Genomic DNA, 16,342 nt, shown 5'->3' with positions numbered 1-16,342 from the left:
ATATTCATCATTTTGTATATAACCTCATGCTGGCAGGGACTTAAGTACATCTATAACAACGGCGAAGTACACTTAGATAGCACCTATAACACTGAAACATCCCAAGGTCCTTTAAAAAGCCATTATCAAACAAAAAATGTGACAGAAAGCCACATAAGGAGATATTCGGACAAGTGATCAAAGGTGTTGTCAAAGAGTAGGTTTTAACGAGTGTCACAGACAAGGTGAGAGAAGGAGAGGAGAAAATCTCAAAATATAGTACACAGGCAATTGAAGGTGTGTCTGCCAATGGGAGTGTTGGATATATGTGAGAAACCGGAGTGCCAGGAATGCAGTTACTTGAAGAGTGATCTGGCTGAAGGAAGTTGCAGACATAGAGAGGGGCAAAGTGATGGTGGGATTTCTTAATAGAGGTGAGACTTTTCGAATGGAGGTGTTGTTGACGTGGCAGCTAGGAGCGGCACAGTGGCTCAGTGGTCAGCACTGCTGCCTCACAGCATCAGAGATCCGGGTTCGATTCGGGACAACCATCTGTGTGGAGTTTGCACATTCTCCCTGTGTCTGCGTGGGTTTCCTCCCACATTCCAAGGATGTGCAGGTCAGGTGAATTGGTCATGCTAAATTGCCCTTAGTGATAGGTGCATTAGTCAGGGGGAAATATGGGAATGGGTGGCTTACTCTTCGGAGAGCCAATGTGAACTTGTTGGGCCAAAGGATCTGTTTCCACACTGTAGGGAATCTAATCTAGTGAAGGTCAGAAAGCACAAAAGTAAAGGGTTAAATAGGGCTTGTTATGGGTTGGATTTCCAGAAGCAGACTCAAAGTTGAGTTTGTGTTAGTAGAAGATAGAGAGCTCTACTCTGGAGGTAACAAAGGCACCTTCCTTAAGCTAGCCACTGAGGTAGATAAAGTGGTTAAGAGGACATATGGAATACTCACCTTTCTGAGCCAAGACCTAAGAGCAGGGAGGTGATGCTGGATCTGTATAAAGTGTCAGTTAGGCCACAGCGAGAGGATTGTGTAGTTCTGGCATCCACATTCTAGGAGGAACATGATAGCACTGGAGAGAGGGCAGAGGGAGGTTTACCAGGATGTTGTCTGGACTGGAGAGTTCCAGTTATGAAGAGAGATTGCACAGACTGGGTGCATTTTCCTTGGAGCAGAGGAGACTGAGACGACATGATGGAGTTGTATATAATTATGTGGGATATACACAGAGTAGACAGGAAAAAAAATTCCCTTTGATGGAGAAATCAATGATGGGAAGAATAGATTTAAGATATAAGGAAGGAGGTTTAGATAGGATGTGAGGATTTCTTTTTCACCCAGAGGATTGTGGGAATCTGGAACTCACTGCATGTAGAGTTGGTAGAGACAGAAACCCACAGATCATTGAAGTGGTAGGTAGATAGGATAGTGAAGAAGGCATTGTGTTGCTTTCCTTTATTGGTCAGAGTATTGAGTACAGGAGTTGGGAAGTCATGTTGCGGCTGTACAGGACATTGGTTAGGCTACCATTGGAATATTGCGTGCAATTCTGGTCTCCTTCCTATGGGGAGGATGTTGTGAAACTTGAAAGGGTTCTGAAAAGATTTACAAGGATGTTTCCAGGGTTGGAGGATTTGAGCTATAGGGAGAAGCTGAACAGACTGGGGCTGTTTTCCCTGGAGTGTCGGAGGCTGAGGAGTGACCTTACAGAGGTTTATAAAATCATGAGGGGCATGGATAGGAAAATAGACAAAGTCTTTTCCCTGGTTAGGGGAGTCCAGAACTAGAGGGCATAGGTTTAGAGTGAGAGGGGAAAGACATAAAAAAGACCTTAGGGGCAACTTTTTCACACAGAAGGTGTATGGAATGAGCTGCCAGAGGAAGTGGTGGAGGCTGGTACAATTATAGCATTTAAAAGGCATCTGGATGGTTATATGAATAGGAAGGATTTAGAGGGAGATGGGCTGGATGGTGGCAAATGGAACTAGGTTAGGTTAGGATATCTGATCGGCATGGACAAGTTGGATTGAAAGGTCTGTTTCCGTGCTGTACTTCTCTATAACTCTATGACTAAGTATTTAAAATGTGCTGCCAAGACATACAAGGCTATGTGCCAAGTGTTCAAAAACGGGATGAAAGTAATTAGGTTGTTTTTCAAAATATTTTTATTGAAAAATGTTTCTTTGCAAAATTGAAAAGTTACTAAAACATGAAAATATAGCATCATAACATCAAAAGCAATAAACAATATGACAACAACTATACTACTCTATAAAAGTAATCAAAACTACATTTATTACAAATCAATAAATAAATAAATAACGCTGCTCAGTGCAACAAGACCATAGCTCTCAGCCTTCAAGAACGTCAAGTATTAAACCCACATTTGTTCAAATTTCTTCCTCTCATGGCCTTAGGTTTATCAGACCAAACCATCATCGCTAGACAAAAGCCCTAATCAAAATGATGGACAGATCTGCTTCCAAGTAATTCAAAAAGGGCTGCCACATCTTGCAAAAGCTGTTTGTTTTCTGGTGCACCATATTTGTAAGGAAGTCTAAAGGAATGTGTTCCATAATTAACTTATGCCATTCTGACAGAGCTGGGGGGGTTGTCAGACTCCCAGCACATCAGAATGTTGTTCCTCGCACAAAACATGAGAATGCTAAAAAGCTTTTTCCCCTGTACATCTAAGGGAGATAAATTTGGCAGACTCAGGAGCAAAGAGACTGGGTCCACCTTGACTTCGGTCCCCAAGGTCCTCTCTATTACTCCTGCCATAGCGCTTCAATATGCATGGAGCTTGTGGCAGGACCACAGACAATGACAGAGGGTACCTGTGTTTATTTTACACTTGGAGCACATAGAAGATGCACACAAGATGATCTGGGGCAAGATGGGCCCCATGAAGAATCTTTAACTGCATAGCATGGGTCCTATTGCATATCGAAATCCTCCTCACATTCTCTCAGATGGCCTCCTATATTTCCAAAATGATCTCAACTCCTAACTCTCTCTCCCAAGCCTCATGTAGACGTTCGATGTTACCCAAGGAACCTTCCCACAATTAATGATAGAGAGTACTCATGAGATTTCGGATAAAATCTCTAATCTGAAAGAAATGGAAGAGGTCCCTACTCGACCATCTGAGTTATTTGATCAAATGGAGTCAACTTTTCACCCTCAAACAGATCACCTAAACAAGAGATTCCCCTGTCCACCCAAAGTTTAAACCCAGGATCCATTGTCTCTGCCCAGAAATCTGGCATGCCAACTATGGGAGTAAGAAAAGATGTTTTAGAATATTAACCTCCATCTGCCTCATTGCCCTCCATGCTTTGACCGTGTTAGTAACTATTGGATTACAGCAATGTTGCACAATTGTCCTCATTTTGTCTAAAAACAACAGGTTGATAAGAGGACACTTCGTCTGGTTGGCCTCAATGTCCAAACATGTCAACATCGAGTCCCCACAGGCCCAGTAAAGATAGGAGGGAGCTCAGTTGATATCTTCTAATGTCCGGGAGGTCCATTTCCCCATCCCTGGTGCAATTGCAGTTTCACGAGCTTAATAAGGGGCCGCTTATAACGCCAAATAAAAAACTAAACCGGCCATTCAATTGCTGAAATGTTTGCCTAGGAATGAGCAAAGGGAGCATCCTCAAAGGATACAATAAGAAAGGAAGAACATTCATTTTGAAAAGTGCGACCCGACCCAACCATGATATTGGAAGGGGCTCCCCCATCTTTGAAGGTCTTGTTTAATCTTGTCAAACAAATTAACAAACTTAGCCTTGAATAACTAATCAAAGCTAGGTGTAGCAGAGAGGTCCAAGTAAAGAAAACCTCCCTGTGCCCACTTAAAGGGGAGCCCACCTTCCACACCAGGTATTCCCCTAAGACCCTCCATAGGCATAAGTTCCCACTTTGAAAAATTGATCTTATAATCTGAGCAAAAAAACCAAGTGAATTAATACACTGTATCAAACAGAGCACTGAGACTGCTGGGATCAAGAGAAAAAAATGATCATCTGCGTACAGTGTAATCTTATGCACCTTTGACCCCACCTTTGGGGCAACTATATTAGGGTCCTCATGAGCACTTTCATTCTTTCAAATAGAAAAACAAAAATGGGCGGCACGGTGGCGCAGTGGTTAGCACTGCTGCCTCACAGCGTCAGAGACCCAGGTTCAATTCCCACCTCAGGCGACCGACTGTCTGGAGTTTGCACATTCTCCCCGTGTCTGCGTGGGTTTTCTCCGGGTGCTCCGGTTTCCTCCCACAGTCCATAAGTGTGCAGGTTAGGTGAATTGGCCATGCCTAATTGCCCGTAGTGTTAGGTACAGGGGTAAATGTAGGGGAATGGGTCTGGGTGGGTGCGCTTCGGCGGGTCGGTGTGGACTTGTTGGGCTGAAGGGCCTGTTTTCACACTGTAAGTAATCTAATCTCTAATCTCACGAATGCCCTCTGTCAATAGCTCAGTCACCAATGTGAAAAGCAAAGGTAAAAGGGAATAGCCGTGCTGACTGCCCCTACCAATGTTAAAATGATCAGGCCCAATACCATTGATGAGAACCACCACCAGAGGATCACTGCAAAGGGCCCTTACCCATCTAGTAAACACTCACCCAGGCCAAACCACTCCAGGCTATAAAAACAATATGGCCATTCCACTCCATCAAATGCCTTCTCCACATCCAAAGAGAACACCAACCCTTGAACTGATCACTGCTGGCACACTTGAATCATATGAAACAACCTCCTAACATTATTAGAGGACCTGTGACCTTTTTTAGAGCCTGTCTGATTTTCTTTAGCAATAGAGGGCAACACCCCTTCCAACCTCAATGCCAAAGTCTTAGACAAAATTTTAAAATCAGAATTTAAAAGCGAGCTAGGTCTGGAAGGAGTACGGCCCTCCTTGGCCTTCCCTTTCTTGAGGATAAGAGAGATATTAGCCTCTCTCAACGATGGCAGGAGGCTATCACGACTATATGAATAGTTATACATGTCTAGCCTTGGCCCTGACTGTATATTTACAAATTCTTTATAAAACTCACTGGGAAGGCCATCAGATCACGCCTTTCCACATCATCTCTCTGCCTCCTGTATCTCTTATGCTGTTAATGGAGAACTAAGGAGAGACACCTGCTCAGCAGACACTGCGGGAAGATCCAAGTTCCTAAATAAAGACTCCATTTTATCCCATCTATCCTCACAACATTCAGACTGATACAGTTCACAATAGGACCTTCAAAATGCCACGTTGATCTTTTTAGCGTTACAAGTAAGAGTCCCATTCTCTTCCCTAATCGAAACAATCCACTGGGGGGCATTCTTCTTCAAAGCAGATATGCCAAATATTTCACTGCCTATCACCATGCTCAAACAACCTTTGCTTCACAAAGGGAAGTTCCTTCCAGGGTTGTATGCGTAAGCATGGCGTTTAAGGCGGATCGAAGGGCTACAATCTGCTGCAGCTCAGTCACTAACGGTTTACTGTAATATGTTATCTCAGCTGCTCTTCCTTCCGTTGCTTCTGACTGACCGAGTCTGAGATAATTATTCATCTAGCATAGGCCTTCGCAGTCTCCCAAAGAATGGACAGATTACTGAGTTGGCCAAAAATGCTTCAAATTTTCTAGAAATGTACTCAATGACCTTACTGTCCTTGAGGATGAAGGGATCCATTTGCCAGTACTGTGAGTTCACTGCATTACCCTTAATCTCAGCCACTAAATATACTGCTGTGTGATCAGAGATGGCAATATTCCCAACTGAACAAGATACCACTGGAAGAGCCGTGAGAGTTAGGAAAAAAAATCAATCCTCATATGGCACTTGTGAGGATTGGAAAAGAACATAAAGTTCCAGCCTGTAGGGTGGGGATGTCTCCTAACGTCTACCAACCCCAGTTCCACACATGGGTCACCCAACTGTTTAGATTGTGGAGAAAGCTTTGGGGGGGCCATTGGGCATTCTATCCGCACTGGATCCATAAGGCAATTAAAATCGCCCCCCCCCCCATAATAATATTCCATGATGCATAGGCCATCAGTTTAGTGCCTCAGTCAGAAATTTAAGGGGTTGGGCATTCAAAATACCATGTTTCTCGCCATGTATTATGGCCTTAAAGATATCAAACTGACCACATTCATCTCTTAATCTGTTAATGGAAGATTCTTCTGGACGGGTATGGCCAGCCCGTGCTCTTAATGTTTAAAGACGAGAGAAATACCTGATCAAACGCATCCTGCTGTAACTTCAAGTGTTCCATGTCATTAAGGTGAGTCTCCTGCAACTGGGCAACATCCACTTTTTCCTTTTTGAGGCTCGACAACACCTTTTTCCTTTTAACTGGCGAATATTTCAGGTGCATGTTTAAGAACACTGCTAGCCATGATCGTTTACATGTACCTTTGACCTGCCGAGAGGAAGAATTCAACTTACAGCACACTGAGTGTATACAAAAGAAGACTCACGGAGTCAATTTATAAAAAACCAAAACGCTAAACTAACTACAAAACACAAAAGGGACTTTTTGGGGGAGTCTACCCTCTGTCCATAGAGGGCTCTTACACCTCTCACACACATCCCCATTCCCCTGTCCAGCTCGAGCCACACCCAGACCCAAGCAACAGAAGGAAAAGACAAAATAGTGAGCACTCCGCCCACCCCCAATTATATACCAACACCAATCCTAATCAGAGAGGAAAAAAAACACACCAACAGCAGCTTCTTTAAGGAAAGGGTAACACAGGGATGAAAATGGAATAGTGAAGTTTAGATGGGCTTCAGATTGGTTCCACAGGTCAGCACAACCTCGAGGGCTGAGGGGCCTGTACTGCACTGTAATATATGCTCTACTACAAGAAACATAGCAAGAGAGAAAACTAACAAACGTTCTTGTCCACGTTGATGAATCCATCCAAATTATTTTAAAGTGGCCAAGAAATTTTTCACTTGCTTTGAGAAGTCAAATGACCGCGCCGTCTCCTCGTGAGTAATATGAAACACCACTGGGTTTCATCTCATCGAATGTTGAATACCAAGGTCCCTTAATTTTCTCTTCACCTAATCAAACTATTTGCTTTTACGGATCACCACCGCAGAAAAGTCTTGGAAAAACATTATTTTAGTTCCCTGATAAGTCAGGGCCTGTAGATCTTTCCCCATCCTTCTGGAAGATTCCAGGACTCTCCACTTGTCCCTGTAGCTTTGAAATCATACCAGGACTGGGTGAGGGCACCGATCCAGACCGGATCTTCGCACTGCAATCCGGTGAGCTCTGTCAACCTTCACCAGTCTGCCTCAGCATCCCAGCCAAGAAACCTACTAGCTACCCACCTCCACTCCCGCCGGCAGCCCAACGACCCGGATATTTTTCCTCCTGTTCATCGACCTCTTCAGTCAAGACCTGAACCTGTTTCTCGAGGACCAGGATCCATCCCACTGAGGACTTGACCATGGTCTCTGACGCTGTAGTCCACCGCTCGACCTCTTCAACTCGCTTCCCGAGCCCTTCCAACACATTCTCATGCTTTTGTAGCATGACTGAAATCAGCTCCAGCTGAGTACGATTGTCTTCCATCAACTCCTTGATCATCCCTCGGATCGCCGCGAGTTCTTCAGCAATGTTCTGCTGCGCAGGTACCTCTTTCCCTGCTGCCGAGCGAGCTGCAGCTGTATCCACAGTTGCAGTCACAGGCCCACCCACTGCCTTCGGTGAGTGTCCCGTGTATTGGGGTTTGGCTGGATGCTTACCTCTCATCATCCTCGCTCGCTCAAAAAGAATTCACAGTAGAACCCCGACTATCCGAACATCAACCTTCCAAATCCCAGACCATCCGAACAAGATTTCAAGGCCCTGCAAAAATGGCACCAGGCAACCCAGCATTCAGTTCTCAGTTAAACGGCATTATGGTATGCATTGCCAGATAACCGAGAAATGCTTGAACAACTGGCACTCATAGATTACTGCTTGTTTCCGGCCACCTGAATGATTAATCATCCAAATAAAATACTCCCTGCTCATCTCAGTCAGACATTCGAGGCTCCACCGCAAATAGATTTACAACGGTTTCACAATGGTTTAACATCAAATTTCTCCAAACAAAGGTGAGGTAGTGGGGGGTAAAAATATCACTACTGCTGGGCTGGGGTGCAGAGCTCAACAAGGCAGATCAGATCAGATCGCTGCCATCTTGGATCCCCTCTGTTAGGTTGTTTTTGACCAGCACAGACGTGATGGGCTGAAGGGCCTTCTTCTGCGCTGTTGACGTCTATGACTCTAGGGGCTCTATTAAACAGTATTAAAAGTCCGTCAACTTTAAGATTCCTATTAAATGTATCTCAGGGCTCTCATTAGACATTATTAAATTTATGTTAACCTCAGCATCTTTTACAAAATGCAAAAGTTATATCATAGTTCTTGTTCTTTTAAAACAGTACTAAAATGATAGCATGCTCGGTGTTTTATTAATTGGTAATACAATTGTAACGTGTTTGTTAGCAATGCTAAAAGTTTATTATCATCATGGGTTTTATTACCAGTGCAGCTGAATACCTGAAAGCCCCACTGGATATTTGAACGTCAGGGTAGGTCAAAGCAGCAATGTTTGCCTGAGCATAAATATGGCTTGTGGATGTTTTAATACCAACACACAATGTGTTAATTTTACACCTGGGAAGAAAAATCTGGATTTAGTTTCCTAAATCACTTTCTAAGACTGGCAAGCAAGGATTTATTTATTAAGACATGACTTTAAAATTTTCATATTTACAGGGTTCAACTTTATATCAACTTGCCAGCAGTCAGTTCCAGTATGAGAGCATAGTTAAGGCAATTTACATGCTCTTGTGTCTCAGAGTCTTCGAGTACCCAAGTGTGATCTTATGCCCATGTTTATTTGAGTGCCCAAACATGTTTGAGCACAAAATTGTGTTCTTGCTTCGGCCTCTTTTTGAGCACTCTAGCAAGTTTAGTGCTCAACTGTGACTGAGCACCCGAGTGTGTTCTCTCATCAATTAGGACCAAGGTTGGAGCTGATGCTTTCCTTAAGGATGTGGTGACACACCTTAGATCAGATAATACAAATTTGATCATGGATGGGTGGGTGTGATGTTAGGTGAGGCAGTTACTTGGGTCCTTGAGCTCTGAAATTGTCCGGGAATTACAAGGTTCTTGCAAGCTGCACGGACAATGAAGTCAGCAGGGAGGATGAGCAAACTGACCACGGTACGATGACACTGGGAGCCATTAGAGTATGGGGAGGAAATAGGAATGTCATGGTGATAATGGACAGTATAGTTAGGGAGAGAGATACTCTTCTCTGAGCAGGAACCCTGAAGGCAGTTGCCAAAACTGAAAATGCTGGAGAAACTCAACAGGTTTGGCAACATCTGTGGAAAGAAAGCAGAGTTAACATTTCGGATCCAATGACCCTTCATCAGAACCTGAAGGCTGTGTTACCTGCACAGTGCTAGGGTTAAGGACATGTCCTCAGAGAGAGCATCCAAATTAAGCAAGTAATAGGAAAGGCAAATGAACTGTTGGCATTATTTCAACACGAATGGAGTATAAAAATAGAAGGGTCTTGCTAAAACTATACAAAGCACTAGTCAGACCACAGCTGGAATGTTTTAAATAATTTTGGTCCCCTGATCTAAGGAAAGCTTGAACTGTCATTGGAAGAAATCCATAGAAAATTCAGAAGGGCTGATACCAGGTACGGAGTGAATTTTTTATAAGGAAGGATTGGAAATGTTGGGCATGTACTTATGAAGTTTAGAAGAATGAATGAAACTTTATTAAAACATATAGACTTAACATGGTCGATGTGGAGCTTGTGGGAAAATCTAGGATCAGAGGGTGTAATCTCAGAGTAAGAAGCTCCATTGAAAATAGAGATGAGGAGGAATTTCTTTTTTCAGAGGCAGTGAATCTGTTCACTTCTTTACCAGATGATTGATGATGCTAACCCACTAAGTATATAAATAGTATACATCTGAGAGAGACAGATTTCTAATCCTTAATGGAATCAAGGGTTTGGGGATAAGGTGAGAAAGTTAATTTGATTATTATCAGATCAACAATGATGTTATTGAATGTCTGAGCAGAATTTATAGCCAATGGCCTACTTTTACTCCCATGTCTTATGGCCTTATGGAATGCACTACCTTATGAACACACAATTCGAAGCTCTGTCTCTCTCTTATTCCGCCTTTCAAAAAAAAAAGTGCCTGGTGATAAAACAACTACAAGAAACATACATTTAGCAAGAGAGCAAGAATATCTACTAATGTCATTACTGCTGAACAAAGAAAGTAATTAAACAACAGTGGTCAGAAGTTAAAGCTTAGTATCTCAAGGACTGTAAGGATGTTTTGAACTGCCAATCTAAATCTTCCTTTTTTGCAGAGAAATACAGTTTTATGCTTAAGTTTCATACCTCTATGTGTGATGTCACATTTTATAATTTTTCTCAGGGTTAACAGTTAATAAAATTCCTTCCTTTTACCCCTGAAAGCCTTGTAATTGGCTCCTCAGTTTTGACTAATGCTATGCTTTAGTTGAAATGGAATGTAGCTGTGTACTAAAAATAATTTATAATCTTCATTGCAGCGAATCAGAATTTAACAAGAAGGGAGCTGATTCACCCCTTCTCAGTCGATTGTAACAGAATGGAGAATAATGTTAAAAAGGCAGAATTATAGGCAGTAAGGCTGAATGCAGGAAGCATTCACATAGTGGTGAATGATTTGAAGGCACAAGTTGATGTAAATGGGTATAAGTTCACTACTATTACAGGTGCATGGCTATGGGGAGATCAAAATTTGGAACTAAATATAGTAATGATAGACTTAAAGGAAAAGGGAGTAAGGTAGCACCCTTAATAAGAAACTAGACCACTGCATTAGTAAGAGCAGATCTGAGATCAAAGGATCATAATGGAGAATAACTTTAGATGAGGCTAAGAAATCAAAAAGATGAACAAACATTGATGGGAATTATTTATGAGCCTCCAAGTAGAAATAGTAATGGTGGGCTCTGTATAAGTCAGGAAATTAAAGATGTATGTAATGTGGGTGATGCACTGATAATGACAATTTAAATTTATATTTGGATTGGGTAAACCTCTTCAGCACTAATTCTGTGGAGGTTGAATTACTGAACTGTGCATGAGATGGCTTTCTGGGATATTACTTTGAGAAAACAAAAAAGGGTGAGGCTCTTTTGGCTTTAGCACAATGCAGTGTGAAAGGTCTAATTAACAACCTTGCTGTAAAGGACTCTCTGGGAAATGGTGACCATAATATCAGAGAATTTGACATTAATTTGAGTGTGATATAGATCATTCTGAAACCTCGGTGTTAAACAGGAACAAAGGAAACTGCGAAGGAATGAGAAGTGCGTTGGCTATAGTAGATTGGGAAATTGCACAAAAGATTTAATGGCAGTCAAAAAATTGCTGGTATTTAATGAAATACTACAGGGTCTGCCATAGATATACATTCCTTGAAGGTACAAACACCCAAAGAAAAAGGTGAATTACTGTGGCTAATGAAAGAAGTTAAAGACTGCATGAGACCAAAGGATGTAGTTTATAAAGAAGTGGTAAGCCTGAGGAGGACTGGGAGAAATTTAGAACCCAGCAAAGAAGATCTAAGAAACTGATAGAGGAAGGGTAAACAGTCATAGAATTATAGAGTCATATAGCATAGAAACAGGCCCTGTCTATACCAACCAACAAACACCAAACTACTCAAATCTACATTAAGAGAATATGAGTGCAAGCTCTGGAGAAACGTGAAGGTACACTTAAAATTTTATTTAAGTATGTGTAATGGAAGAGATCAGCTTGGACAAATGTGGGTCTTTTACTAGTGGAGACAGGAGGGAAATGGCAAAGAAACTAAGTAATTACTTCTAAACTAAATTACAGAAAATATCCCAGAAAACTAGGCATCAACTTGTGAAATGGAGGAAATGAAAGAAAATAATGTTAGTAAAGAAATAGCACTTGAAAAATGAACTGGCGTGAAGGTTGGAAAATGTCCTGGACCAGATCATCTACACATCAGAGTGTTGAAGGAGGCCACTATAGAGATGTTGGATGCATTGGTAGTTTTCTTTCAAAATTCTACAGACTTTGGAAAGGTTCTTTTAAATTGGAAAGTAACAAACAATGGGCTGCTCTTCAAGAATACTCATCCTGTTCAAAGGTGTTATGACGTACTTCCTGGACAAGTGAGACTTGAGCCCAGAGTTAGGGATACCACCCTGTGCCACAAGACCCTAGGTCAGGGATGTCATGTCTGACCCCAACAGGGCTGCAAGCTAGACTCCTCAATTCTCCACCCATGACTGTATGATGACATCAGTTTGGGTGGAGCTGAATGCATTCTTCAATACAAATCCTTTCAGAATCAGTATCCGATACAATAGTCCGAGCAGTCAAATTAAATTCCTACCACTGCCTGCCATGCTGTGTCAGCATGCTAGCTCACTAAACTGTCAGAGCAGCTGTTCATGATAAAGATTGTTGTCACCGTCATGTTTAAGTGTACAAAACTACAGGGGCTGCTTGGTCTAGCATAATCATGAAAAGCACTTCCTACTTTAACTATGTTAACAATGTATGGTCTATTGCAACATAGCAACTAATTGCCAGTTATATTGCTGTGATAGACATTGTCATAGCAACTTTGAGGATGACATGAAAATTCTCTCTCACTCCTTCGAGATCCTAATGTGGTGAAAAGCCCACCTGACATCATTATTGGTGGGTGGTGCATGTGGCACTCCTCAGAATTAAACCCTTTCAGACTTATACACAATAAACACCACTTAGTGTGGAATGATGTGCTTACAGTCAGTCAGTCAGCTTCTTCAGGTATGAGAGCCACTGTATTATTTAAACATAGTCAGAAGTCACATAATACCAGATTATAGTCCAACAGGTTTGTTTGAAATCACAAGCTTTTGGAGTGCTGCTGCTACATCAGGTGATGAAGGAGCAGCACTTCGAAAACTTGTGATTTTAGTAAACCTGTTGAACTATAATCTGGTATTGTGTGACTTCTGACTTTGTCCATCCCAGTCCAACACCGGCACCTGCACATCATTATTTAAACAAAGCAGATGAGTAGTTATCAGCTTATGTGATATTTTACAATTTATCATTTCCAATTGATTCTATGTTTGCTTCTTGTCTTCCAGATTTGTGTTTGAAGGCAGAGAAATCCGATTAAATAAGTCCTGCAGTTTCTTCGCAACTATGAACCCTGGGTGAGCAACAATTGATTCAGAAATGTTCCCAATTCTTCTATATATTGATTTAAATCAGAGCTAATCTTTTAAAACATTTACAGTGCATTAAGAGCTATTTGCAAAGTTGATATTTTCAGAATTTATCTAATTGCAATGATTTTTATTCTTATTCATTCGTGTGATATTTGCATTGCTGGCTGGCCATCATTTAACACCATAAGACATGTACGTTTACATATGGACTGGGTAAACCACATCAGCAGCAATTCTGTGGAGGTTATATTACTGCACTGTGCATGAGATAACTTTCTGGCTCACCGTGTTGGAAAAAACAATAAGGGATCATGCTCTTTTAGCTTTAGAACAATGTAAAACAAACAGACTAATTAAAAATCTTGCTGTAAAGGACCCTCTGGGAAATGGTAACCATAGTATGAGAGAATTTGACATTAACTTTGAGTGTGATAATCATAAGAGCTCATGGTGTAGGTGTTGAAAATGGCATGAATAAGGAATTGGCTAATGGGCAGGAAACAGCAAGGGGTTCTTTCTCAGGTTGGTGACCTGTAACCAGTGGGGTTCCACAGGGATCAGTGCTGAAACTGCAACTGTTTCTAATATATTTTAATGATTTGGAGGAAGGGAACCAATGTACTGTAGTAAAATTTGCAGCGGACAGAAAAACAGGTGGATAGGCAAGTTTTGACAAGGATATACACAGTTTAGAGAGATATTGAAAGGTTACGTATGTGAGTTAAAAAGTTGGCAAGTGGAACACAGCGTGAGAAAATACAAAGTAGTTCATTTTGGAAGGGAGGACGAAAGAACATAGTATTATTTAAATGGAGAAAAACTGCTGAAAACAGCAACTCACAGGGATTTGATTTGTGCACGAAATACAGAAAGCTAGCACCCAGGTTCAGCAGGTAATCAGGAAGGGCTAATGGAATGCCGGGTCTTGTTTCAAAGGGGTTGGAATATAAGAGTAGGGGAGTCTTACTGCAACTGTACAGGGTGCTGGGCAAACCACATCTGGAGTCCAGTCAGCAGTTTTTGTCCCTTATTTAAGGGAAGGTAATTTCAATGGAAGCAGTTCAGAGAAGGTTCACTGGGATTGCCTTAGGAGTAAAGGTTAAACAGGTTGGGACAATGAGGTGATCTCATTGAAACATTTGGTATTCTTAAGGGACTTTGACAGGGTAAATGCTGAGAGGAGTTCCCTAACTCATTCCAACCTATCCCCCTCTGAACTGACTGTGCTCCCACGCTCTCAGATCTAACCCTGACTTTGTAATTAAGCCTGTGACAAGGGTGTTGTTGTTGTCTAGTGTACTGACCTTTACATTGCAGGGGCTGAGCGCCAGCTCTCAGATACCTCCTCCTATCTCCCCTGCCCATGACCCCACCATGATACACCAGGCTAATGTGTTCACATGGTCACTAATCTCATTTCATTTAGTAATCTTACCCCGACTGCCTCCAAGCTCATGGTCCTCCAGCCTTGCAGAGCCCAATTCTACCTCCTTCCTAAAATACACAAACAGGACTTGTTGACTGACACATTGTTTCTGCCTGTTCCTATCACACAGAGCTCATCTCTTCCTACCTTGACTCGATTTTTTCTCCCCTCGCCCAGTCCCTTCCCACTTACATCCACGATTCTTCTGATGCCTTCTGTCAGTTTCAGAATTTCCAGTTCATGGTTTCTTTACTATGGATGTGCAATCCCTTTAAATGTCCATTTTCCAACAGGATGGTGTAGGGGCTGTTTGATTCTTCCTGGAAAAAAAACGGTCTGATCCGTCTCTACCTTCTGTTACCCTCGCCTGACTGATCTCATGCTCATCTTTGAGGAGAAAGTGAGGTCTGCAGATGCTGGAGATCAGAGCTGAAAATGTGTTGCTGGAAAAGCGCAGCAGGTCAGGCAGCATCCAGGGAACAGGAGAATCGACGTTTCGGGCATAAGCCCACCTTCGGGACTTCGGGATTCCTGAAGAAGGGCTTATGCCCGAAACGTCGATTCTTCTGTTCCCTGGATGCTGCCTGACCTGCTGCGCTTTTCCAATAACACATTTTCAGCTCTGATCTCATGCTCACTTTGAACAACTTCTCCTTTAACTCCTCCCGCTTTCTTCAGGTCAAAGGGTTGGCCATGGGAACCTACATAGTGCCCCAATGATGCCTGTCTCTTTGTGGGTTACATGAAGTAATCCTTGTTCCAGTCCTATTCCTGCACCCCCCCCCCCCTCCCCACCTTCAGCTCTTTCTCCGGGATATCGATGATATCATCGGTGCTGCTTCCCTCTCTCATCTGGAATTGGAAAAGTCCATTGAATTCACTTACAATTTCCATTCCACTCTCACCTTAACCTGGTCCATCTCTGACTCCTCCCTTCCCTTCGTTGACATCTGTTTCTATTTCTGATAAAAGATTGGCCACCAGTATCCACAACAAACCCACTGACAGGCGCAGTTACCTTAACTGTACATCGTCACCAACCTGCTTCCTGTAAAGACTCTATTCCATTCTTCCAGTTTCTCCGTCTTAGTTACATCTGTTTTGATGATGCCCCTTTTCTGCAAGTGGGCCTTCAAAATGGACATGTTCTTATTCGACTGAGGATTCCCTACTATCGGGTTGACAAGGTTCTCAGCCAGGTTGAACCCATTCCCCACACTTTGGCTATCACTCCATCTCTGTGGAGAGTATGGTGCTGGAAAAACACAACTGGTTAGGCACCATCCGAGGAACCTTCCTAGATCAAGGGCTAATGCCTGACACATCGATTCTCCTGCTCCTCGGATGCTGCCTGACCTGCTGTGCTTTGCCAGCACCACACCCTTGACTCTGATCTCCAGCATCTGCAGTCCTCACTTTTGAGGTAAAAACAATGACTGCAGATGCTGGAAACCAGATTCTGGATTAGTGGTGCTGGAAGAGCACAGCAGTTCAGGCAGCATCCAAGGAGCTTCGAAATCGACGTTTCGGGCAAAAGCCCTTCATCAAGAATAAAGGCAGTGAGCCTGAAGCGTGGAGAGATAAGCTAGAGGAGGGTGGGGCTGGGGAGAAAGAAGCATAG

At 42.6% G+C, this 16,342-nt stretch overlaps 1 protein-coding gene across 1 annotated transcript in view; it reads left to right on the top strand.

The window, feature by feature from the left end:
• LOC122540190 (dynein axonemal heavy chain 6-like) overlaps window positions 1-16,342 on the top strand; it is a 472,579-nt gene that overhangs the window by 250,315 nt on the left and 205,922 nt on the right. Inside the window, exon 30 of the mRNA XM_043675544.1 lies at window positions 13,212-13,280. Coding sequence (XP_043531479.1) covers window positions 13,212-13,280 — 69 coding nt within the window. The remainder of the gene's footprint in view (window positions 1-13,211; window positions 13,281-16,342) is intronic.

Source organism: Chiloscyllium plagiosum, chromosome 3, assembly GCF_004010195.1.
Source record: "Chiloscyllium plagiosum isolate BGI_BamShark_2017 chromosome 3, ASM401019v2, whole genome shotgun sequence".
NCBI classification, from domain to species: Eukaryota; Metazoa; Chordata; class Chondrichthyes; order Orectolobiformes; family Hemiscylliidae; genus Chiloscyllium; species Chiloscyllium plagiosum.
This window is presented reverse-complemented; position numbering and strand designations above follow the sequence as displayed.